At 40.5% G+C, this 27,611-nt stretch overlaps 1 protein-coding gene across 3 annotated transcripts; it reads right to left on the bottom strand.

Annotated features, from left to right (window-relative positions):
* Positions 1-11,478: 11,478 nt before the first annotated feature.
* znf831 (zinc finger protein 831) lies at positions 11,479-27,118 on the bottom strand. 3 transcript variants are annotated; one of them, XM_067588422.1, is made up of 4 exons: positions 27,013-27,118; positions 20,491-24,874; positions 17,583-17,884; positions 11,479-16,489 (listed from the first exon to the last, which is right to left on the bottom strand). In XM_067588422.1, the coding sequence occupies exons 2-4, from the start codon at positions 24,824-24,826 to the stop codon at positions 15,602-15,604; spliced, it is 5,526 nt and encodes a 1,841-aa protein (XP_067444523.1). In that variant the 5' UTR covers positions 24,827-24,874; positions 27,013-27,118; the 3' UTR covers positions 11,479-15,601. The 3 variants fall into 3 exon arrangements, with proteins under 3 accessions (XP_067444523.1, XP_067444522.1, XP_067444524.1); XM_067588421.1 differs by lacking the exon at positions 27,013-27,118 and adding an exon at positions 26,543-26,984; XM_067588423.1 differs by lacking the exon at positions 27,013-27,118 and adding an exon at positions 26,543-26,983 and having other exon boundaries at positions 11,480-16,489; positions 17,583-17,869.
* Positions 27,119-27,611: the final 493 nt, after the last annotated feature.

Below are 27,611 nucleotides of genomic sequence, written 5' to 3'. Positions count from 1 at the left end.
CAACAGGGCAATGACCCTATAAGCACACAGCCAAGACAACGCAGGAGCGGCTTAGGGGCAACTCTATGAATGTCCTTGACTGAACCCAGTCAAACATCTCAGGAGAGACCTGAAAACGGCTGTTCACTGATGGTCCACATCCAACCTGATGGAGCCTGAGAGGACCAGCAGAGAAAATTCCCAAATCCAGGTGTGCAAAGCTTGTCGCATAGTACCCAAGAAGACTCAAGGCTGTAATCGCTGCCAAAGGTGCTACAACTGAGTACTGAGTAAAGGGTCTTAATACTTATACCAGTGTGATATTTCAGTTTTTCCTTTTTAATACATTTGCAAAAATTTCTAAAATCCTGTTTTTGCTTTGTCATTATGGGGTATTGAGTGTAGATTGATCAGGGAAAAAATGAATTCAAACAATTTTGGCATAAAGCTGTAACATTACAAAATGTGAAAAAAGTGAAGGGCTCTGAATATTTTCTGAATGCAAGGTTTTGCAGAGGTTTTGACTTATAAATGATCCATTAGTAGGCTGGAGTATATCCCAGCATGCAGTGAGCAAGAGGCCTGCACAGGTTGTCTATCACAGGCTAACACATACAGGGCAACAAACAACTTCACACTCACACCTCTACAGGCAATGTTGAATTTCCAGTTCAAGTAACTTGCATGTCTTTAAGCTGTGGGAGAAAACTACAGCACCCACACATGGAACAAATCCCAGACTGTTCTTGCTGTAAGGCAACAGTGCTAACCACTGAGCCACCCATTTACAAATCAGATAGCTGTAGGTAGTTGTTGCAAAATTTCCCAATCTCACTGGCTTTATTGTACATTGATGACACACTAAAGGTTGAGTTATGACTGTTTTCCATGGCATTGATCATCAGTGTGCTGCCTAACTTGTTTGTCTCTCCTCTCATGTGCCACATGAAAAGTAAACACTTTTCAAAGGTGCAGTGACTATGGTAACATATCACTTTGAGAGTCTGCGAATATCATTAATGTTTGGTGTCACCATTAGTTTGCACACAAGCCGGTTCACCTTGCTTAATGGAATATATTTTATGATCCACCTGCTGCCGGCAAACAGGAAGCAAACACACCTGTAGTTGTAAAGAGTTTATATGAGATGATGAATGATCTTATAAATGCTGTTTGTCAGTTTTTGTTGAGAGATGATTCAGTTCAGTCTGCCTCTCATGTCTGGACATGAAACTGTTTTGCTTTTGTCCCAACATTTAGTGAACTTTTTTAAAGGATCCATACAAAGAAATGCAAAGGTCCATAAAAATGTCAGGACTGCAACTGTAATTTAAGAATCTAATGTTAATCTGTATAATCTATAAATTTACAATGTGCCCAAAGGTTGGATTACCTACCAGGAAAAGTGGGCAGCTGTCTAGAGCCTCAGTCCCACTGGGGGCCCAAAACCTTCAGATTCCCTTTCTGTCAGCTGGTTTGTGGAAATTTCATTAACAGGAAATTTGTTTGGAAATATGCACTAATATCCACAACATGTTTACACAGCAAGCCTGAGGCCAGATATGGGTGACAGGATACACCCATGATTGTAATCAGGAACTTACACTCTTTTTTTCCAATTCATTTTTATTTATATAGCAACAAATCACAATAGAAGTCATCTCAGGTCACTGTTCACTTCCAGAGCAGGTCTAGACTGTACTCTTTATACACCCTCTGTGTATACTGCTTATAAAGGCCTCACAACTCGTTTTTGCCCTTAGGTCCCCTAGTGGGATAATGCAGCCATGATGTGCCTGTGTGAAAGTGCAAGTATTTCTGCAATACAATAATGGTAAGCTGAACCACATGTGCTGCTTAAGTATAGGAATTTACATAACCAATATATATATATATATATATATATATATATATATATATATATATACACACACACACACACATACACACACACACACACACACACACACATAACCACATAATGCACACTCCGTGTACTTTAGAAATCAACTTATATGCTCTGTGTTTAGGTTTTGGACAAGTAGTGCTGATATAAAGTCACATGTAGAGCTGGCAAGGCTTGGAAACCCTTTCAGCGGGTTGCCAACACACAGAGACGTTTCTTTGTATTCTTTAAGAGGAAGTGTACATAAAGACTGAGCTTTCCAGCTCAGTGGAGGACTGACAGGCAGAGACATATATGCATGTTTAGGTTGAAACAAATGCCATAATGGCGATTACATAACACTGCAACACATATTTTTCTGAACTTTGCTGCCAACTTTTTAACTCTATATACTGCTTATAAATATTAAATAAACAGTTTATATAACACTATAATGTAGCTGTTAGCAGATATGAGTGTTTATTAATGTACACCAGCAACTTAAAAATTCCATATATCTGCTTATAACTACATTAGCAATTAACCATTTATTAACTGTTTATATACAGCTTATAAATGATAAATAGGCGGACTTAAAGGAAGTTTTACTGTTTGTCTAGTTTTTGTCATGTTTCCTTAGTGTGAATGTACACATTATGGTACATGTTTGTAAGCCTTGTCTGTGTATTTCTGCGTATTCTATGTCTGTGTCTATGTACTGTCACTTTGCAGCAATACAAACTAAACAATATAGCACTAACATAAACATCAATTTTAACAAGTCATGAGGTGATATGGACTGGCAACTCATTGATCAGCTTCACATGCAACCCTAGAGAAAACAAACCAAAACAAATTTTATTCTGGCGACTTCACTACGCCTTACATGTACAGCTTGGATTATCCTGTCTGGTGTCAGAAAAATAAATTATGAACATTAATAGTCAGAACTCCATCTTTAAACCAAAGCTTCTTGTATAGTGATAACAACTACCCCCTTATGATGAGGTTTTACTCACTTTTTAAAGAGGAAATGCCAAACACAGAGGTCATTGGTGGTGAGGGTAGATGCTGCAAGTATAAAGTGCAGGACAGAGCAGGATTCACAGCCATATTTCCAGTGTGTGGTTAGGTTTAGGCAACTAAAACATTATGGTTAAGGTGAAGGAAAAATCATGGTTTGGTAAAATAATGAAAAAATGAACATGTCCTCTCTTGTGCTTCAAGTCAGCGATCACTTTTTCAGTATTCAACCAAGACCTGCGTCTCGCCCTACCATCACACCGTCGGCATTACTTTTCTTTCAAAATGTTTTCACTGTTCCAGATTAGTAGTATATAAACATCATTTTTAGGAGCCAGGGTTTGACCTGCAGCTGTCACAGAGGCTGCTGTGACTCCTAGTGAGCCAGGCTGAACGAGAACAAGTGGCAATTCAGCTGTCCAATTAAATGCTCATATCTGAAGCAGTTCAAGGGTGGTCTTTAAAGCAATTATCAACTTAGAGGGCAATATGAGTGATGCAGCGTCCAAGAAAGAGACATTTTAAGGGGCTTAATTGTGTGCACTACCATGATTAAATGATGATGAAAAATGGTCTTTTAAGTTAAGCATGCACATATTTTAAAGCACATCAGATGCTACAACTGCTGTATGTGTTGCACCACATTTTCTTTAATTCACTGGGATAACTTAATGTGGATAGATAGTGACTCCAGGTGAACTGCTTTTTAAAAAGGAGGCCATATCTTGTGCACCTTGTGGCCATTATTCTTTATTTTGGTGTAGAAAGATGATTAGTCATATCACATAATTTCCATCAGTAGCTGGGTTTTGCCCAGTTGTGACATTGTAGATGTTCAATTTTTCTGAACACTTAAAAAAATTTTCATCCATGTAAGCTTAAAAGCTGAGGTTCATAGTTAATTCTTGACTTTGTAAACACTGTTAAAGCACTAAAGATTTTGTCTTTTTCTTGTGTTGCATGAAGTTGTACTTATAGGCACAGTGGTGCTTGGAGCAAAATGCTACTGTCAACATGCTAACATGCTCATAATGACAATGCTAACATTTTGATGCAGATATGTTTACTATGTTCACCATCTTTAGCATGTTAGCCAAGCAGTGACCTCCAGGGCTGAAAAATGAAACCAATGCAGAAGTGCCAAAAACTGCAGTTCTTCAAATGGCCACTTGAGGCTGGCTCCAAAAGCGAGTCAATCCCCATAGACCCCCATGTTAAAATCCCTTACTTTATAGTAGAAATAAACATGTTTACAGCCTAGTACAAAAAATAGTTGTGGTCTCTATAGCTAATTTCCCCTTTCATGACAACTGTAAGGGGGGTGATTTTTTTTTTTATAACTCACCCATTTAAATTTTATTCAGCTGTAGATTTATTCATAATTAAGGATGGCTGCCTTGAGTGACAGGTGCTAGCCACTAGGTGGCTTGTTTCAGCAACCAGGCTTCATTCAGCCCGCCTCAGCTCACCTCTTTGCCATTTTGGATTAGCCGGGGGTGAGGCAGAGTCAGGCATTTCCAAGATGGCGACAGCCAGAGCTGCCCACTTTGAGCTTCAAAACGGCTCTTCAGAAAAAAAAACACTTGGTATCGTCACGGCTACGTCCATATTTTTTAGTCTATGGCGTTAGCCTGCTAACATTTTCCATTAGCACTAAACACAGCTGAGGCTGATGGGACTGTCATTAGTTTTGCAGGTATTTGATCATAAACCAAAGTATTGAAAGAATTTTTTGACCTGATGATGGTGCTAGATGTAAAATAAACAATCACCAGAGCTATTACAATTCATCCTGATGGGAATATCAATAGTTGTTGAGATATTTAGTCTGTATTAAAGAAATGGACCTAAAGCCAAAACTCAATGCACTTGGTGTTTACAATATCCTCTGTCGTAACATTACCGAGGACCTTGGGCCAGTGATTGACTGATTGTTACTTGCCATTGTGAGCTGTCCAGAGATTCAAGATCAAATAACATAAGTACATTGCCCATTACATAAAGTCAAGAGAGAGTTTAAATGTCATCCAGCTCTACACTACATTGATCATATATAGAAGAAACAAGCAACAGTTTGTTGTATTTGGTTGTTCATGCAACAAGGTCTGAGTCATTTAAGATGAGAGTTTATGTGGTCACCCACTAGGGATACAGAGAACTCTACAGGAGTTTTCTGTCAAAACAACTGTTAATGAATGAGGCAGACACTACAGAAGTATACCTCTCTTTGTCCAGTATTCCATCAAGGACATAAAGTGATTCACTCATGTAGAGTGGGCTGCATGTAGCTCCTCTGGGGCCCCTGTCAGATTTAAAAAAAAAAACAAAACTCTCTTCTCAAAGTAACACAAAGGTTAAGAAAACAGCTGTAAGAAGTTACACTTTCCGTGTAGAGTACTATTATCATCTGTCAAATCTATGTAATACTTAACTACACAGGATCTGGATCTGGGACTTTGTTTTCAACCTATTCATAGATTCATGAAAGACAGAGGCAATAGTCATCTCTCATACAGCTCTCACACATTCTTACAATAATATGTTTCCTAGTGTATTACTGTAATACTATACATGTCCTTTTGGAAACATTCCAGCGGTGTCATGTGTAGACCTACAGCAGATGTCCTTACAAATGAACCATGCATCAGTTTAAGTAGGAGGTCTAACACACAATGTGCTGACCTAATAAGTAAAAGATGCTACAATTCCAACAGTGAGTCACAGCATCAGTTTCTGGCTGTGTTGTTTACAGTTTACAAGAGACCATGTATGGTCAATGTGTGAAGACTGGCCAATTTGTTACAGAGATAGTCAGTGGTAGTGTCTAGAATGAGAATTCCAGGATATTTAATGTTGTTCTGCAATTTTCTGGTGTGGTCCCAGCAATATTCGTTGTTAAAGTGTACTGAAGTAACATATCACATGACATGGCTAAGCTATGTTTGAGTCAAAAAAAATAAAGTTAGAAATGCAGTTGCAACAATACTTTCTACTAATATGTTTGGATGTTTGATTTGAAAGAGAACTTATTTTAATTCATATTATAACCATTCTAATTATCTATCTGTAAACTTCCCCTGCTCTTCCATCTGTTTCACTCTGCAGATGTCTCTCAATTTTCACTCTGCATTGAGTGTTTTGTCAGAGTGATGGTTATTTGGGGTGTTTTAACTGTAAGCTTTTCCTCATGCCTCTATGCACCTTTTTTATGCCTCAGTCCCTGTCCATGATCATGGAGGCTATGGTGGAAATTGTAAATGAAAGTTTTGACAGCATTTTTGGTGCAAATTCAGGAGGGAGTTATCGCAGTTACAGTCAAATCAAGTGCACCTGCAGAGCAGCCGCCCCACACTAAACTAATATAACAGCCTACATGAGTAGGCTAGGTATAAATACACCAGAAAACTCGTTGGAACCAAAATACAATGTGTGTGATGTATGCATGACAATATCAAATGTGTGTCTGAGGTAGAGTAACTTATTACTCATCCTTTTGAAATAACCACACAGAACTCACATTTTTAGGTATGTGGAGTTTCCTCCATGTCAGACACAAAAGGTGCTGCACTTTCAGAGGAGTAATATAAGCCAGTATTCAAAGTAGACTCGGTGGTGGAGGGCTTTATAACCCACTCAAACATAACACTAATTGGTTCAGAATGGCACTTATTGTGGCAGACCCTCCGCATGAATGCACAAACGGAGTCATGCGGGACCCATTGCAAATTTTGCTGGAGCAGGCAGTTTTAACTTTGCTGCAGGTGGGAGCAGGCGGCCAAAAAATATACTGCGGAGCCCAGGATTTAGCCAGCACTGCAGGCTGACTCTCACAGAGCCGGGCTGAGTGCTCAGTCAGCGCTCCTCCTGATGCTCCCTGACACTGCTACCTGCTGCTGCTGCTCCTCCTCACACACACACACACTCATGAGTGCGCACCACCTCCTGCAGCAACCTGCCAACTTCACCTGAACGAGCAAAGAACAGAAACACCAAACAATGCGTAGATGTTGTCTTAACTTGTCTTACCACAAGTTATTACTACTGAGGAATTGTAAGCTTGCATCAAGTTGCATGCCATCATCATTAGGAGCGCTACCCCTGATCAGTGTGTTAAGAATCAGGGAAATGAAACAAAATAAAACAACCTCAGCAAAACAAACAACCACAGCCAACACCACATGTTCTAAAATAATAAGTAGGCTAAAATAAATAAATACAACGTAATTTGCCCTAGAACAGGTGTACTTATTGCACTAGAATAACTGTAGTTATTGCACTAGTATTAATGTATATGCACGAGAAAAGAATTTCACTACGTTATTACCGTCTTCCCTGCAGGATGGGAGAAAACACAAAATCAATGCAACTCTATCTAGAATGTTTGCGGGTGCGGGTGGGAGTGTAACACACACATTGCGGGAGCCGGTGGTAAAGGTCAGAAATCCATCAGGAGCAGAGGGGAATTAAAAAAACAGGGCGTGTGTATGTGTGAGTAGGGCGGGGGGAAGGGGTGTTATGTTACTCACAGTTTGAGCACTTCTACGGCTCGGATTGGCACGAAACTCTCCTGGTTAAATCATCAGTACAAAGGATGAGCAACTGTGTTACAAAATATCTGTTCTTTGGTAAAAAAGTTGAGGGTACAAGAATGTGTACATATAAATTTTGGGGTAGAAGTTAACTACAACTCCCATGGGCCATTTCAGCAAGAAACAGCCAATCACCGAGTTTAAAATTCAGTCATGTGCATCACTAATGGCAGGCAGAAGCTAAAGATTATGGTGTTGAGAAAACTGATTTTACAATCTTCAGCGACAAAGCATTTTGAGTTCGTCACGCTCTGATTCACACCCATTGCTTCTTCTCCACAGCAACAATGGCCGAGGCTCATGGGTTTTATAGTATGTAGTTTTTATAGTATTCTTAGCCATCCGCCATGCCAAAATCATGGATTGATTTCTGATTTCTCAGAAATGAAGTTGAAATATAATGTGAACCTATAGAATTGTTACATTATCAAAGTCCTGAGTTTCTATGTTCAGTAACATTGAGGAGGTCATTTAAAGAACATTTTAAATGGGAATCCAGAAAGGGAAAAAACACTTCCGAAACCAGTAGCCCCTCCTGCTTCACAACTCAATATGGCAGTGCCACAACTGGCCACAAAAGTTTAATTAATACAGGTGAAAGAACTATGTAGTGCTCATCAAATCATTTTTAAAAAGTTACATAAATTAATGTAATCTTGTTGTTAAGGCAGGAGGCAGTGAATAAAGTAAAAGACATTTTATTGTAGGGCTGGTAATGTGAACTTGGGAGATGGACTGGGCTGGGGGAAGAAGGCTGGAGAGGAGCTAGTCTGGCAGCTGGGAAACTGGGGCTAGGGTTTGGCCAGGGAGTTGGACCAAGCAGAGCAGGGGGAATGCTGAGGAAAGCTGGGCACAGCGGGTTCCAAGGAACGGAGAGCTAAACTGAGCCAATGTAGGAGACACACAAGGTAGGAGGTCTGGAGACAGAGGCTGGAGTCAGGCTGAGGTTAATGCATGAACTGAGCGTATGATCTGGCAACATGGTGGTCTGAAGTGAATATTTATGGCAGGGCTAATCATGATGCATGGCAGCTGGTTGCTTGACTCCCGCACACCTGTCTCCACTCCTGCAATTAGACACACACGCACTCACACAGGGTACCTTTCAAGTCTCTTAATTGCATCCACATTTTCATCACTTGTGTCTCTTCCTTGCATCTTCCACCAAGGATGCATGGAGACACACAAGGAAACCATGTGAGGAGAGAGAAAATGAGGAAATATGTTTTTAGAGACATGAGACGTCCTTTCCTCTAAACCGTCATGTGAAGCGATGTCCGTTTCTGATGACAGCAGCTGCTGATGACAGCTGGATCAGCTGTTTGTATTATTTATTCATTATTTGTGTCTGTATTTATTGATATTCTAATTGTGAATTCATTATTTAATAACCCAGGATATGATTAGGGTGTCTTTTGAACACTGGAAATGATTTATTAGGCTAAATGTTTCAGGGAAAAAGGAAATTACGTAGTTCATAACAAACGCGACACTCAGGAATTTTCAGCTTCACAGGTGACTGAATGGAAATGATGTGAAATGATGTGAAATATAAAGGTGTTTAAAATGTGTTTCTTGATGACAAACTCTCCCTGACTTTTTTACCCATAAGAAAAGTTACTGGAGGAAATAACAGATCATCTTTCTAATAAATTAAGTTGTTTATGGTCTTTTGTTGATCAGACCTACAGTTAAAAACACAGGTTTTTAACTAGAGTTAATCAGAAAACAAATAAAAACTTGGGATGTATCAGATCAGCTGCAACGTCCAATCAATAACTGCTTTCCAATCCAAGGAAGCATGTCAGCTGGTAAAAGACTTCCGTGAAGGCTGCTGTCATGTATCCTCGCTCACGGCACCTCAGAGATCCTCCTCACTCCTCAGAGCAAAAACAAGAAACTTGAGACGGTGTTCGTGATGGTGGACTTGAACAACTTCCGGCTCAAGCGAAGAGCGAGGAAATATCAAGTAAGAGACTGGAGATGTACCCACAGACACAGGAGGGGGAGAGGGAGAGAGTGGAGGCAGGCTAGGTGGAGGAGGAGGCGGAAGGGGAGGGTGTGACAGTTGTAAAATAGTTCATATAATCTGGAAGACTTCCTTCATTCAATTCCATCTTGTAAATAAATTATCATAAATTACAAGAATTAAGAGTAAGCGTTTGAATGAGTCATAATTGTAAAATGTTTTTGCTTTATGTAAATGTAAAGGTGTGGCTCATATACAGTATATGTTTTAATATTTTGTGGAAAACTACTGTTCAGTGGCACAGAAGCATAAACTATATCAGGCCTTCATGAGCCGTCGAGTTGAAAAACTCATGTTGACACAAAATGTTGATAACAAGATAAATTCAAAGCCAAATTATTGTTTTTTCTCTTCGGGGGAATTGTTGATGATAACAAAGAGATAAAACACAGCCAACTTTATCCTTTAACAGAGCAGTGACAAATCCATCAGTGCGGTGAGATTCCACAGATTATCCAAAGATTGAAACCAGACTCGTCGAGCAAACAGCAGCAGCAGGAAGCAGGAAATGGCCATGACAGAATAATATTGTGCTGCAGAGCAACCAATCTGAGCACCTCTCTGCTGATATATCGGCTCAACATTTCAACTCAGTCAACATTAGTAGCTTTGGCATGTCCACCTGTTTTTTTCCACTATGAACAATCTTAAAAGGCTCAAATAACTTTCAGGTGATACGTTGGGATTTGTTTGTGTAGCCTTCATGTGCTGGTTTTATCAGATTTAGAGATGGTAACAAGAGTGGAGAAAAAGTTTCAAAAAACATAGTGACATAAATCACTGCCTGATTTGCAGTTTCTTTTCTTTCTTTCGTTGACATATGTCTTCAGTTAGGTTATTTGCTTTCCACAATTCACAGAAATCTCTGGACCTTCATCTGTCTTGCAGGACAAGGTTAGAGCCTAAACAGTGTAACCAAATTCAGATCATAGAGGGGTTGAAAACTTTCTAACTTAAGGCAAAGTCCTATTTTTGGTGTCCGTGATAGTGAGGTGTTGGTGACCTGGGGTTTAAAAAGTGATGGGTTTATCATGTAATTATGATTATATCTGATCAGTGTTTGCAGATACAAGTGTAGATGATGAATAAATCATGATGAAGTGTATGTCTTCATATGGAGGCTGTGTACAACTGGACTACAGAAAACTTTGTCTATAAAACTTAAAGCCCCATTAATCAATAATTTTTATATTAAAAAGAAATCAAATGACTATGTAATGTGAAAGCGAGTGACAAACTGAACTCTGCAGATCTATGAAGCTTTATAACCTTTTTTAGCTCAGTTTTGGTTTTACAGCACATTAGCTGTATGGTTCAGTCTTAGTGCTCTCATTAACCTTGTTTCCTTGTTTCTAGCTGCAGCTTTTTTAATCCAATACACTTCCAGTAAACCCACTGTACACTACCTGTCCAGCACCAAACAGCACAGAGATAGTTTAGTGCTTGGGTGGTGAGGAGAGTATAACTATTTGTTTTTGGAGTTGGATGAGATCAAAACTAAACTAAAAGGAGAATGAATATGGTTGCAAAGTGAGAAGAGCTTTTTCCAGTGTCCCTGGCTCTGGAAGTAAAAATTCCATTAATTTTTCCAACAGATGTGACTCACACCTAAAAAATCCAATTACCAAGCTTAAAATTCAGTTACATGCACTGTTAACGTTGGGTGGAAGTTAAAGATTAATGTTTTGAGGAAACTGAAATTACAATCTGTAATTAATATCAATTAACTTTTGAATTCTGGGTCAATGTTGGATTGTTGGAAGTACTGTAAGTAATATGGTTAGCTACCTCTCTATTTAGAGCTCTCTGCCATGCCATACTTTGGGAATAAACATGATTTCTCAGAAACAAAGTTGAAATACTTTTTTGGGATTTTATTTATTTACTGTCATGATGTCAGATATCTATATTAAACATCGTCACAGTTCCAAAACTTGAGGTTATTGTGTGTAGAAATGCTCCCTGTAAGTCAAAAGCCAGGGCTTCAACCTGCCCTGAACGCTTTGTGACGGTTATTTCTGTCTTGCTGATGACTTGACACTGGTTCGTCAATTCTCATATTTTGGATCTGATTCTGACTCAAACAAACAAAAGTAGTGAAATCCTAATGTTTGTTTCATGGTTTGTTGACCAGCCTGAGGGGCAGCTTCCAAGAGACAAAGAGACACAAGCTAAAACAGCTGGTTTCAGACAAAGGCTGAATTGAGGGGCAGTGTAAAGGGTCAGTATGAGTTTAATAAGGAGTTTTTTGAACTGTAAATCATGCAAAGATATTCCAGTAGAGCCCCAGATTAAATATATAGCTCTGTAAATGTGCAGAGTATATCCCTTTTAAAACTTGTGGTCATAACATAAATCTGTATGATAATTACATTATCCAAGAGAGTCCTATATTTCTATGTTAAAGGCCCAATATATAACTTTTCTGGATTAAAATGTCTAAAATTGATTAGACCCAAGTTATGTATTTTTGTGAGTTGTGTACGTACATTATCCCAAATGTTTCCAACAATGTTCAAACCCAGAGAAATCCATAATTTTAATCAGGTAACAGTCCATGTCAATGGTGTCATATCCTCTTTGTGCATGCATCAACATTGTGGTTGTCCACCAGTCATAAATGGACTTTTATCTAGTTTTAAGCCACATGTTTACAATACACTTTTTATATCTTGGTCATTTTTGGCTATATCTTTTACTGGATGGAGGATTTTAGTCATCAGATGTCTGGATCTTAAGAGAAACAGAGAAACAAGCTGAGCAAACATTAGCGGCAGCTCGGCTCATAGCCCCTCTGGACGTCCTGTGTCCACCGAACAGCGTCAGAGAAACACTGATTTTTAATGTGAAACTGCTTCATTCAGTGTTTTTACCGGTTTTAATCACCAGGTCCGTTTGTTTTGGAGAGGAGACCTCTGTGGATATTTCTGCTTTAGTAAAAACCTCCTGAATGATGAACACTGAAGGAATCCTAACCAGGAGAAGCTGACTTCAATGACGGCAATGATGGTTGTTTAACAATGAAGACAGCGACTCCCATAATCCCATGGTACGTCACGATGTCATCAAACTCCGTCTTTTGTTATTGTTTTAATTGAGAGACCCCTAGCAGAGCAAAATGTATAGGTTTAACTGAATAGACCCACACAATCAGCAGGGGAAAACATTTTTGGTACAGTTTAATTTACTTCTTCTTTTGACAAAATGGCTAAAGACACAAAATGATGTGCATTAAATTTGTAACAAGAATATAAAATTAGAAAATGAAAACAAAACAAATATTAATATTTGTATCACAATAATAAATCTGCTTTTAACTTGACCAAGTAAACTCTGTTGCACATTTTTGCACACTTGCATTTCCTGTGTCTCAAACAGCTCTATAAACTCACCTAACACATCAAACCAAACAGGCCTGAACAGAGATAAAGCTGAGATTAAGCTCATTCAGCACTATTTTCACACATACAACTGTCAAGTCCAAAATGTTTTATGAAGACTAATAGGCTGAGGATTGGCAAGCAAGTCAGCATGAGCTATAGCTGTGGATTTATGTACAGAAATGTTCACATCCACCCATTTCCTGTTCCCCTGAGCTCCAGTGCTTTGTCATAGCTCCTGACTCATTGCAAAACCCAGACTGAGAAAAGGGTCATACCCCTCCAGCCAAAGCCTGCTTCACCAGGTTGATCTGATTTGCAGCAGTGATTGACTTAATGGGTATCTGGCAGCATATGAGTAACACACAGGTGTTGCCTATAAAGGTTACAGAGTGCAATTTATGAGAGAGTGAGTGTGGGAAGGTAAACACAAATTATGACCAATTATGTGTGTGTGTAAGCGTGTGTGAGAGGATCGGAAGCTGCACATTTCTTTGAGGCAGAGGTAATCTCATTGCTTAGATTAAAAAAGCAGAAGTAGCAACAATTATTCTGTCAACAGTCAACTGAAGCCAAAAAAGGCAAGGAGTGAGAGAGGATGGATACTGCACTGTTAATCTGCAAAAACTCAAGTTTCTGTTAGCCTTATTTTGTTAGTGATTCAGAGTTGGGGGAACTACAGACCAATGGGTATTAGTTTCATTTCTGGTATTTACATGTATTACTATAAATTAATAGACAATGAGTACAGGAAACCTTGGTGAACAAGTTTTTTTTAAATCATACTTATATAAGTGTCAATAAAACATTAGCTAGGTTACCTACGTTAGCTAACCTAGCTAGCTGACGGTGGTCATAAATGAAAGAACACAACATGTCATTGCCTTTCTTCATTTATTTTCATTTTCCTGAGCTTTTGGGCTTTTTGTGGGCATTACAGGAATGGGCATGTCCACACAGGCCCTACATGTCTCATACTGCATTCATGCTACTTTAGTTTAATGGAAATGTCACATCCACATCATATTGTTCAGACAGCAATTAAGAGTTGTAATTCTGAGTCTGAGATATCAGGGATTTCTTACAGCTACAATATCCTCAACTTGGTGAAAATAACTACTATAGAACCGATTACTGGCAAAATGGCTGCAAAGCCACATTTGCTGGCAGTTAGATCAAAATAAAGTCCAATGTTACCACCATTACAATTTATATCATTTTAAATGAGTTTAAAATTGTATCTTATTTCACTGCTTTCACTTCTAATTAATAAACCACATTGCATTAACACAGCAAAAGTAGCTAATTTAGGCTATTTATCCAGTGTGACTACAAGGATAGCTGTGAGTGTGCCCCCTAAGTCTAATGGAAGGTTTTCCTAGTTTTCCCATTCAAATGACACTACATGAATGAAACAGAAGAATGTGAAAAATCACTCCAACTTGGGAGTTTTCACACATTAATCCAAGACACCCCCATGCCAGCTTTGTAGTCACACCATTGAAATGGAAATTAAGACTAAATTATCTAGCCAGATATAAACAAACAGTGTATGGCTCCCACTGTTATTACCTTTATGGATTTTATTAAGCTCTTTTGGCATGGGATCTCATGGGATGGGGACTTCATGTGATTTAGACCCCCCCCCCCCCCCCCCCCCCCCCCCCACTCCCAGGACTGTTTCTGTTTCGATTTTATTTGGATTTACTGACATTATCTCCCAGATATGATTGAAAATGTCAAGGCTCTTAGCACTAAAGGCGTTTGTATGGAGCCTGTTGAAAGATAAAAAAAATAGTCCTTACCGCATGCTGCCATGTATGTCATCCATCTCATCATCTTTTGAGATTTGACTCATCTGGATTTGAAGTTGCTCTTTCTGTGAATGGGTCTCCTTGCTGTGTAGCAAGATGATAAGCCTCCTGAATTTGCACCCCAAATGTTGTCAAATCTTTCATTTATAATTTCCACCACAGCTTCCATAATTCTCCATTGGGAAAGATGCAGAAAAAAGGCACGGAGAAAACAAAAAATCTTACTAAAAAAAAAAAAAATGACCCCAAATCACAGAGATGCTGATTTGCACAGGACTAATATTATCACATGACCTCTGTGTTTGGTGAAATATGGTAGTTAATTTGTCGTGGAATTTTTACTTTACAAATTAAAGACATTGCAGATTTGCACGGGATTAAGATCACAGACAACCTCCGCAATTATTGCAAATTACTAGAGGAGAGGTCCCCAGTTAAAACTAGTCCCATGCCAATAGAGATTTAGTCTTCATTTTACCACAGGTCTGTTTGGTAGTTCTTTTTACCAATTGGAGATATTGTAGCTCTCATAAATTCACAATATCTCATACTTGCAATCACAACTAGGAGTTTCATCTGAACAGTTTTTCTACTTGGCTGCTGGTAATTACATTAGGCATATGATGTGAACATTAGCCCAAACATAACCTACATCATTCTTTAAGAGCTGCTTGTTGCCTTATCATAATGAAAAACATAAATAATTAAGTTTTTATTATTTTTTATTCATATTTTTGACTTATTTTGAGTTTCCAGCAAATGAATGCAGTTCATTCACTCTCCTCTCATTAACTCAGTCAATGATATTATTTCTGCCTCTGGATCAGCAGCTTTGCCTCTGAAAAATACATATCTACAGCAGGTAAAGTTATAAGAAGAATGTAGGCATGTGCACTTCCCCCCTAAAGCTCAATGATAAGCTTTCCCTCATCATCACTACTGCTGGTGTCCTCTGTGTAGTCCTGACAGCTTTGCACAGGCCTCACTCCACTGGTCAGACAGTCAACTGGTTGATAGCTGTGAAGCTGACCAGCCAAGAAAAAAGCCTGGTATTTGTTGGTTATGTCACCTCTCTCAGAGTTACTGCTCTGACTTGTGTAGTCATGTGGTGCCTGGTCCTTGGTTTCGTGCTTATTATCAGGCTCTGTGTTCATAAAAGTCTGTGTTGGCCGCACAGTATTATTATCCAGCACCTTGCTCTTTGTTGCTTGGGTGTCTCCTGTCAAACCAGCAACTCTACTGACTTGAACAGGATGAGAAACTTGGCTGGGGTGTGTGGAAGATGATATTTTGACATCAGATGAGAGACTTGGACTTTTATGGCTTTCTAATGTTGATTTATTACAACAGCATTCTGCAGCACTATTGTTTCCTGCAGTAGTATTTCCTTGCTGAGCAGACAGGGTCAGCTTTTGGTCTTGCTTTTGGTCCTGATGTGTAAATGTTTGAGTTTGTGAAAAAGTATTTTGTGTTTCCGCTAACAGGTCCTGAGCTGTATGTTGACTTGAATTTGGTTCAATCAAGATCTGTGTCTGTTTATTATGAGTGATGCTGCTGTTCCAGTGTTGCTGTTGTGAGAAATAAAAGTTCATTTCCAATGGGGGCTGTGGAGAATTGAAAAGGCCGGTCTGACTGCCGCTGGCAGGTAAATTAAGGTTATTTGATGTGCTTGGAGCTTGCTGAGGGCTCTGTGGAGGGTATTCAGACATTCCAGGATGCGTCTGGGAAAGATGCTGAAGATGTTGCTCAGATAGCCAAGACGAATCTGCCTTGACCCCTCTGTCTTCTCCCTGTTAATAACAGAACATGAGGAAAATTACCGTCATACCCCCATAATAATACAGCCATTGTCCTCCCTCCGTTAAACCTTCTCATTAGCTTTCCGCATTACTCAAATACCACAAAGCTTTTCATGCCCAGTGAATTATGATAAAATCATCTCAGCAAGCAAACATATCAAATTGATTCAGTTGTGGCAAACACTGCTCTTCAACTATTCATTATACATCTTTGTTTTTGTTCTTTTAATCTTTTATCCTTTTGTAAAGCACATTGTAACCTAGGTTTTGAAAGGTGCTATATAAATAAAATTTTACTTATTTACATTTTCAAGTTTCAAACCATATGAAAGAAACTGGCATGAAAACAAACTTCCGCCAGTGTAACTGCTTTCAGCTGCCTAGTTCCAGTATTATTATGATGGATTTATGGTTTAAAAGGCTCATAAATCCTCATAATTTATATCTCACTTGCCGCTGTGTGTGGCTTTGTAGTATACTTTTTGGTTTAGTATATTTGCCATGTTTTGTAAATCTTTTTTTTTTTTCGTCTCTGTTCAATTCATCATGGGGATCATATATTTATTGTGCTGTGAATATTTCACGAGAAAAGCACATATTTTGGCTTGCATGCTTCTCTTTTCTTGGTAAATGGCTTACAAAAGTGAAAAACAATTCTGGGATGTAACAACCCATTATGCCTGAAACCTGCTTCCACACGATCCCCATATCAGGACAGTCTGAATATATTGGGCTGTGAGGGATTTGTGGAAAGCTTTAGCAGAGTTTAAGACTAATTAAAGCAATAAAAGGGATTCAGAAAGAATGCTGGATTGGAAAAAACTCCTGTACATGGGTCAGGTAGATGAAAGGGTGTGTTGAATTATAATAAGGTTCCTAGTATTTATTGTCTCATATTTCGTTCTTGATGTATTTAGTTGTAATGTCTGCAGGGGCTGTACAGTCATGTATTTGGACTTTGTTAACCATACCAATACATGCAAGGTAAACACTGAAACAGCAGAAAAAAAGAAAGAGAATTTCTTGAAAACATTCACCCAATGAGCATTTGCTTTAGCCAGCAAATTCACTTCATTCAACTCACCTCTGGCGTTACCAGATCTGGTGAAACTGTGTATCTGCAATTAGACTCGACCTTCCCCCAATGTCCTGGCACCTCGTCTGCCTTGATACTACTCATTCCTCCGTTCTTATTCTCTTCCATCACTCCACTCCCCTGCTCCTCCATGCATTGTATCATTGTGTTTGTCTCCTCAGCCTCTTGGGTCTGCTTTGGCCTCCAGTCTGGCTGTCCAGGGGTCCCTCCATGTCCTTGTGTCTGCGGCTCCTTCTGGGCTGCACATCCTGCCAGGGAGGCTCCCTCCATAACCCCTAGGGGAAGAAAAACTAATGAAAAGCAGTTGTTTTCTTTGAATCCACAATGTTAATGCTTATCAGTCAGTTTTCACTCACTGGAAAACTAAGGTGGAGATTATACAATTTATTGTGAGACCCTGAATGTAGAAACCAGTGCTGGTGGTTAAATTTACATTTGGATAATAGTATAATAAAAAATAAATGACTGTAACAATAACTTCAACAAGACAATAACAATAACTTAAATTATGCACATCATATGAACAGTACACCACCAATCCATCAACTAAATTTAAGGAAATAATGTGACCATTTTTTCTGATGGGATGGGTATTAGACAATACTTAGACAAATGTGGTCAGATATAATATACAGCAGAGGATATAACAGTGCTTCTTCATGAAAAGCAAATGGATTCATAGACTTTCTAGCATTAGAATTTCTTTGGTCTGGCAAACTCATTGTGCTCTGAGAAAACACACAGGGACCAGCACCACCTCTTCCTCCTCCAACCCCATCCACTCCCCAAGTTTTCCAGCTTTTCCATCAATGACCTCAACAATGCTACTGTGGTAAGAGAACGACCTCTATCCTTGACCTGGCATAGATAATAATAATCTTCAGGAAAATTACATTACATCAAACAAAACCACCATGCTCCTATATTCAGTTCCAAGTCTCTCCAGGACAACTAGAAACTTATTTTGCTAGGAGGCGGTGGATGGAGGTCAGAGAATGGCAGCTCTTTTGTTTATAATGTGCTCCCCTTTAGCTGGCCCTTTAACTTTGTTATTGTCTGTAACACTCAGCTCCTTTACCTAAAAGAGTGGGTGGATTGGTGTCTTGTGCTTTAATGGGGATTGAATGACACTTTCAAATACTGCAGGACCCTGCAGTTCTGTGGGAAATCCTCAAGGACAGCTCAAATGTCAGTTATAAGGACAACAATGGCCAAAATTAAAGCCACATGGACCTTGAGATAGGCTTTTTTATTTCATCATGGAGAGATTTTTAAGCAAACCGCCATTTGATTATATTTGCCTATAATTAAAATTCCTCATAGTGCAGTTAATTTCTTTGACAAAGACCAAAAAAGACCTCCACATCAATTATGGGTTTATGTGATTTTGTAGTGAACAAAACCAGGTTCAGACATGGCCTCCATTCTGAAAGCCTGTGATCATTTACTGCCACCTTGTGGTAAAAATATGGTAACTATTAGTTTCTAACCTGAAAAATGCTCAGACTTAACTTGTCTGTAAAAGCAAATACAGTACAGTCTGCACATAATACTGTAGTACAGTGACAGTGATTGTTCTGTTGTTTCTGTACTCCAGCACACTGGACACTTGCTGACTTTCAAGTTTAATTTGACACCTGATGAACAGTAATTGTAGCTATTTTATACATTCATACTGTATACAAATATGTTGTACAAATGAAGATAAACTTTATTAAATCATATTTTAGCAAAGACTTTGCATTCAACAACTGCCTGAGGCCCTCAAACCACAGATATCAGAAAACACTTCTTCCCCAGTGATGCTCTGACGACCCTATACTATACTAACTAGCTTCATCTCTGGCCCCTGTCATCAAGGCTGGGTTAACCCACTTGTGCGCCCGTGAGCTCCTGATGACACTCCCACCACCAACACCACCATCTCTCTGTGCATCCTGTATATATCTTTTCACTTTCAAGTAAATAAATGAAACAAATTTAATGCTCCATGATGTGAGTAGCTAACCCATAAATTTTCTGAAAACTTTAGAAATAGTTTTTGACACTGGGCCCTTCTGCATTACCAGGGTTGTGTACAAAATCACTCCCTCATTCACTCATTCACTATTTTCTTATATAACAGACACAGTTTATCCAATAGTGAGCAGAATATTGAGATTTTGGACACTTACAGTACTATTCACGACAGTAATTTTCACATATACTGTGAAAGTGGTCATATATGCCATGGATGCTACTTTTGTCCTTCTATTGTGGAAATTTTTGAGGGTATTTTATAGTAAATAAATGTACACCCTCAGAATTCAGACACTTAGATAAATTGTTGGGGGGTAAATATAGTGCACTATAAGGAGTGATCACAGAGACAGCCTTAAGATTAGGTAATAATGCAGCAACCTGTTTAAAGACCTTTGTCAATATATTGATTTCGGTAGATATGGCAATTTATGATGTCACAAACTAATAAATAAATAATAAATAATAATAAATGACTACAAATATGTAGTGAACCTGAGGATTTCAGGCCTCTGAGGTAGTAATTCCGCCTTGTATTTCGGGGGCTTTTTGCCTTTGGTCTGGCCTTAAACAGTGATATACATAATCAGTTTGGGTGAAGTCAGGTTTAATAAGTCTAGGACATTTCACTGATTAGCCCTAAAACCATGTTTGTGCTATATGTTAAATCTACGATCCTGGACTGTTCACCCAATATGGATGTGAACTCCATTAAACACCCTAAAGTCAGCTATTTATCTTCATAGCCATGGTTTAATTTTAAATCCAGTGTGCTTGAGTACAGAGGTAAACAATGACAAATTTACACGCTGCACTGCTCAGCTTTCAGATCCTATACAACACATATAATCAATATTAACAAAAAAGTCATATGTACCTGCAGTAGGGCTCTGTATACTTGTAAGCACAGCTGGGATGTCTTTGGCTTTTTCCACCTGGATGTCAGAAGACATTGAAGTAAACGGACCCATGTGTTTATCTGAGTGGGCTGAACTGATTACACCCTGTGATTCACTGAGAGTCATTTCCTGTGAAGGAGCAGCATTGTCCGAAGATCCCACCCTGTCGCATCCCATGTTTGCATGTTTAGATGAATTTAGAGTCTCTGATAATGTAGATTCCACATTTCTGCAGCAGATGGATACTTGTGGATTTGATTGTCTTGGGGATTTGCATTTATCCATGGAAAATGTAGAAACTGTACCAGAGAGTTCATCAGCACACAGTGTACTGGAGGCCCGACCTAGCCCGACCTGCAGGGGAGGGCAGGTCTCTCCACTTTCTAACCTGCTACTTTCATATGTAAAGTCTTCACCCTTGGCTTGAATTACGCCTACATTACATGAGCCTCCTATGTTTTTAAGTTTGTGTTGGCTTTCTTTGCCCAGTAATTCACTCCTTGTGCACTTCTGATTTACTGCACCAGGAGAAGGAGCAGTCATATTGAGCTTGTGTTGGCCAGAGAGTGTTTGAGAGACCAGTCCACCTTGGCTGACCCGCCTGTCTGGCAAATGTTGTTCTTCAGCACAATGGTTCAGAGAAAGTGCATGTTCCTCGTCTGAAGTTTGGTTCCTTCCTGATTTTACACCTTTGAGTGAAGCAGCAGTTAACATAACATCGCCCATACAGCTCTGAGTCTCTGTGACCGTGTTTATATGACCTTGTTTGTGTGGGCGTTGCAGCAAGCCTAGAGCTTCAGGAGGTTTAAATTCAGCTGATACTGTAGCCTGAGTAGAATCACTATGTTCAGTCATGTGGAGATTCGGCTGTGCCTTCCCAAACTGGACAGACAGGGGAGGTTTTATGCTCTCCATGTTAAGGGAAGGTAAAGACTTACTTTGGTCCAACTCCTTTTGATTTCCAGACTGCTCATGATCACTTTTCTCATGACTATTTTCCATGAGGACAGAGTTTTGAGCTTTAGTCTGAATCATTTCCAGGGCCACCGCGTCCATGTCACGTCTCTGTGAGAGGCTGCTAACTGCCTGCCGCTCAATCTGGGGTTCAATGAGAGCCAGTTGCTCATCGGATATAATCTGCAAGCAGATCTGGAGGTCCGCTGTATGAACATGAAAGACGTTCTGTCCTGCTGGCTGCACTGAGTCAAATGGTGCAATGTGACACGGTACAATCGGGGTATTTGAAGCAGCGTTTGCTCCGTTTGCAGGATTCAACTGGCCTGATGCTGGTGAGGCATGTGTGTGTGACAAAGGTGGGGGTTGTCCTTGTGAGAAAGCTGTAATGGTAGCAGCAGATGGCTGATTGTTTTCTGTGGTTATGATATGTGTAGCAGGGATGTTCTCAACCACAGCTGCAACAGGTCTGGGTAGATGCATAGATGCTGAACTCACACATGGTTTTGGAGGCAAGCTCTCAATTGAAGTGCTGCATAATCCTGCCTGATAAGATTGTAGGCAGGTTGTGGTTATCGTGGTTCCTGCAAATGGCCTGTGCACTATGGCAAGATTAGATGACACGTTTTGATTGAGTCTTAAAGATTCAGGCGAGAGTAGCTGGCCTTGAAAGGAGCTAAAACCATTTGTCTTTTTGATATCACATGTCTGCACCAATGGCGAGGTGACAGGATCACAACATTTATTTTCAGAAGTTGTGACTGAGCTTGAGGTTTGCTCAGTGTGAGAAGATGACAGAGCAGAGGAGAAAATGCGGCCATCAGTTCCTGTCGGTTTATCCACAACAGGCAGCGTAGGATTTGAATCATGTTCAGCAGTGTTCGGTAACTTTAGCTGGTACTTGGGCAAGAAGCTTGTCTTGGCAGAGGAGGGGATGGAAGTGGCTGGTGAGGTGCTAATAGACGGTGCATTTGCATTGATTATGCAAGGAGGAAAGAGAGCTCCTTTGAGCTGAGAATGTTTTTGATTTGTTTGAAGGTTGACATAATTGAGATTTGTATCCTGCTGAGGCACACTGCCAGTGACAGAGGGAGGGGGATGAGTCAGTGTGTTTGGGTCAGTCTCCATCTCCACAGGGCAAATTATTTTGTCATCAGTTCTCTGCTTTTTCCTGTCGGAGGGAATATGGGCCCTGCAGAACTGGGAGGTGGAGTCGGTATGTTTTTCTTCATTAATCAATTTCCCTGCATCTGCTCTGCTCATGCTGTCTGTTTTGTGAGTAACTAGTGATCCAATAGAAGGTAATGGCAATGTAGACAAAGACAGGTTTCTCCCGAGTGGAGTCTTAAGAGAGCTGCATGATGAATGAAGCTGGCCAGTTTTTAGATTCAAATCTACACCAGAGAGCTTTGCAGGAGGGCAACCTGGATGACACACTGTTGAACTGCTGCTTATGAAGTTTATAGTTGAGCTTGTTGTCTTTACTGTCTCTTTACAAACTGCTGACAACCTTTTTTGCAGGCCCTGAACAACCTCATGCTCTGGGTTTGTAGAAGATTTCCTGCCTTTGATAACACTATTATCACCAACTTTCTCAGCATTGTAGAGCTTCTTAAATGTCCCTCCCCCATACATGTACCACTTGTTGTAAGCAAACTTCTGTGCTTTCTTCCTCCGGAACTTTCTGTTGCTTGGCTCTCCACAAATGTCACCGCCATCCCCATCACAGCTGAAACTGCCGGCGCACACCTCCTCCACAGATGAATTCATGAAGAGAGCATCTGTTGCGTGGTTGCAGTCTACGGCTGTCTGCCGGACTAGTGGGCGGTGGGTGGATGACTGCTGGTTCAGAGGCTTGATTGCGAAACCTGTTGGATTGATCTGGCCAGAGCTTCCCCTCCGAATGAGTGTTACATAATCGTTCTGATAGGAGGCAGTTGGGCTGCTCCCCTCGGGCTGCAGAAGGGTAACACTAAAGGGGAGGGAGTTGCTGCGGGTTAAGGGTGCATGATCCATGGTGGAGGAGCGCTGAGTTGGCACTGAGCTGTACAATCCGGGATTCCTGTTTCTTTGTATCCCAACATTCGGAGTTTTACTGATTCTCATGTCAAAGTGAAAGGAGTCCTTGTATGTGTATGGCATTGGGAGGTCAATGCTACCCTGTTTAGAAAGAACTGTCTTCCGTGGCCTTACATTCTCCAGCTGTTTGTCCTCCACAACAGCTGTATTCTCCGAAATCAGTTTAGATATGCGCTCCTCCAGTGTCCTCTGCTCCTGCTCCCTTGCAGTGTCTTTGGTCTCCTGTCCTCCTTGGCCTGGTTCAGAAGGCACACATGTGCTGGTGGATTCTTCAAGATGCTCCTTGGTGGATTTGGCGAGGGAATCCATGCTGTGGTCCGGTATAATGCTGCTGGGGCTTAAGTAGTGATCACTGCTCTCACTGTAGCCTGAGTCAGTGCTCTCATGGCTCTGTGACTTCCCTCTGGATACGGAGCTCTCCCACTGCTTGGAGAACAGAGTGGCCTCTTGTCTTTGAAGGGGAAGATGTCGACTAACGGTCAGAGGAAGCTTTTCGCTTTCCATCCTCTGTTTCTCCTCTTCTTTTGTTACCTCTGCACATTCATTTGGCTCTGTCTTATGACCTGTAGGGGTCAGCTCGTTCTTTTCACTGACAGGCGCTTGCATCTTTACAGAGTAGACCTTTGATGTACTGGCTGGACAGGTGATCTCAGCAGTAGGTATTGTGGTATCCTTCTCCAGGCTTCCCGACTCCTCACTGCGCTCATCTAGAGACAAACTGGAGGTACAAGTCTCCCTAGAGCTGGACATGCTGTCCAGGCTGCCCAGGCTGCTCTGCTCTGATTCAGATGAGAGGCGGGCATGAGCCTGAGTACGCTTATGTTTGTAGAGGTTGCTCTGAGTCTTAAAAGAAACTCCACAAGTGTTGCAGGGGTAAGGCCGTTCCCCAGTGTGGCAGCGGAGATGCTTCTCCAGCACGCTGGGCTTCATGCAGTCCCGTCCACAGTGAGGACACACATGCTTTCCTGCTGACTTGGGTCTGGCTGCAGGAGCAGCAGCCACCAGACTCAATCCTGGCTGAGACTGCAGCCCACCAGCAATATGGAGTGTCAGAAAGGGAAGCGTCTCCTTGGAGTAGAGCGGTGGCATGGCCAGATGGAGTGCGGCAGGCTCCCGGGCCGCTGCAGGAGGCTGGGGGTAAGGCTGTGCTGGTAGAGCAGGCACTGTGTGGATGTAAACAGCTGTCAGTGGGGCCTGTATGTCCATCCTTTTCTCTGTCTGTGCTGCAACGGAGCTGATGTGCACTGGAGCACTCGCCAATCCTGGCTTGCCAGTCTCCATGGTAACACTGCTGCTGTCGTGATGTACCAGTGCCAGGTCTCTAATTACCTGTAAGATAAGAACAGTTTGCATTAGACCTCTGTTTTGCCTCAGATCAAAGGGGCAGATTTGCTTATTTGAGCAGGGATGTTTCTAAGTCTAGCTCTTAAAGAGGAAAATGAGGCTTCATTCCTGGAGAATATTTTATTATTGCACCAGGGGAAGAGAGAAAATAAGCGTGGCAATGAGGAAGTACACTGAAGCAGCTAATGATGACAGATACGCTGTACCCTTTAGGACAGATGGCTAAAAAAAGCAATTAATCCAGTCTGGATTTTGCATGTTGATAAAATCCAGGGAGATGTGTTTTGCAATGATGTCAACAATTATACCGCTCCAACATAAAGGCATATCTACAGTTTATCTGAGTGATATCATTGTTGTGATGAGCAATAATACCCATGGTTACAGAGAAAAGTAGAGGCGTTTCAAATTCTGCTGTTTAATTTTACCTCAAGAGCTAGTGATGCAAAAATATGTGTTGTATGCAGGCAATGGGAATATATGGAAAAAAAACAGAGAAATGTTTATATACAGTTGAGAGAAGCAGGGAATGATGTAGGAGAGTGACTCACATCAGCAGAGGGACTGAGGGAGTGAGATCAGATACTCATACAGTACAAAAGGCTTTTATCTCTCCAAATGAAATGTGTCTGCTGACATTATCTGTTGCTTCTGTCACCAGTCATCACCAATTAAATGGCATACCCTTGATCACAGTAGCATGTGGTGGCTTTGTCTCATGACAGACTGTCATATTTGTGCAGTAATCTAATCACAGCACAAAGCCACCTTCATGAAAAGATTAATAGCCTCGCATTAGGGCAAGCAAATTGCATTTCCTGTTGCCGTGGTACTGTTTCTACATGTATCGGGATTTTGCATATGGGTGACTTCACCCACAGAGGTACAGTTGGCATGGAGCACATCTTTGTTAGTTGTACAGCATAAGCACACCCACGTCAAATACTTTTTGTGGTGCTGTTAACTGACGAAAGTTTGTTTGTGTTCCTGTTCGAGTGAGTTCTCCACAAAAACAAGAAACGCTGTTAGTTTGTTTTAATTTTAACATTATTAACTTGGGAACTTACATCTACCCTCTTACTGGTCTGCGTTTCACTTCCTTACAGCTATGTAAATATGTGATATTGTTATATATGCCGCAACTCCATGCAAAAATATAACTGCAGTGTGGGCCTTTGAATTATTAACTGGGATGTTTTGTTCAACATGCGTTTTCAAATTAGACTTCCATGTAGGCAGTTTAATAGTTACAAGTGTGCTCAGGATGGAATGAGTTTAAAAATTTGGTCAAACTGTACTGAAAAATATCTTCTGCTTGTTGTAAAAACAAACATCAGCAAAAATGAGGCACATCAAAATGTAAACAAGAAGGAAGTCTTTCTAGATTTTTCTTAGATTTCTCTTGTCATTATAGGAAATGAAATTTTCTTGCTTAATCTTGTCTACTCTGCTAATCTCATTTCCAACCACTGTTATGGCTTTATAAAGGGAACATTTGAAAAGAGGAAATATCTGATGGTGTTGCCATCACACAGTGTAGGTAAGAATAACACTACAAGAAACCAGAACATACTGTAACTAGGCCAAAAGTCTGTTTAACAGTCAAGAAAAAACTGAAACTGTAAAAAAAAAAATCAAGCTGGAGTCACTTACCGTCTTGCTTTACACTCCAATCAGTAACAATTATCCAGCCTGGTAAATCTTCTACACTCAACAGCCCCATCCTCAGTGTACCTGCTCATTTAAATCTGTTCTGTCATCCGGGCCATGTGTTCTCCCATTCGATTTTCTCTGGCAGCTCTTTGACATGTACTGTTTCTTGTCACGAGGAAGCGGAACAAATGCAAATGAGAGAGAAGATGCACTATGAAAGTGGTGAGGCAGAGAGGAGGAGAGTGAGAAAAGGAGAAGGGCTGGCTGGGTGGCTGAGTGGGTGTGTGGCTGTCAAACAAAGACTTCCGGAGAACAAGTTGAAAACATAGATTATAGAGCGTGATCAGCAGGAGTGAAAGAGACGAGAGGCCCTGAGCACAGATGAACGAATATAAGGCTAATATATAGTGTTGTGAAGAAGTGAAAGCAACTGCCTGGTAGAGGAAGTGCAGCGGCAGAGGAGAGCTTACCTTCAACAGTCACGTTGGTTGACTGACTGACTTTAGCATCAGTTTGAGGCAGTACCTGACTTCTGGCTCACTTATGTATTCGCTCCCCCACCTACCTACTTCCTCCCACACACAGTATTTCATACACCCACACAGACAAGGGTGCAGGAAAGCGAATGTTGATGTGGCTGCTTGGCTGCACGTGCTTTGCTCTCACTCTCTCAGGCAGAGAACAAATGGATGAGTTCAGTGAATTACCCATCTCCAAACACAGCCCCCATTACAGTATGTATCATTTTGCAATTGTACACCAGGTTACACATGCTTATACAATAGTCAGTGCTCTGCTGGCCTCTTTTTGAAATCACAATATCTCATTTTTACTCATGTTCATTTGCTGTATTTACTGTTGCTGATTTTGACAATTCTGACAATTGTGGATTTAGGTAACAAAATTCACATGTATTGTATTGATCTGTTTCAAGCCAAGGAAGCTGTAGAATCCTGAAAAAATGTTTTGTTACTTTTGGCAGCCATTTTCTTCAACTTGTGCAACAGTAAGCCAGTGTACAAAAAACATAAACTGTGTGCTGATTAGCTCACATAGCTATTTGGTTCAT

Source organism: Thunnus thynnus, chromosome 4 (assembly GCF_963924715.1).
Source record: "Thunnus thynnus chromosome 4, fThuThy2.1, whole genome shotgun sequence".
NCBI lineage: Eukaryota > Metazoa > Chordata > Actinopteri > Scombriformes > Scombridae > Thunnus > Thunnus thynnus.
Note: the sequence above shows the minus strand (reverse complement) of the source record. Positions and strands in the feature narration are given on the sequence as shown.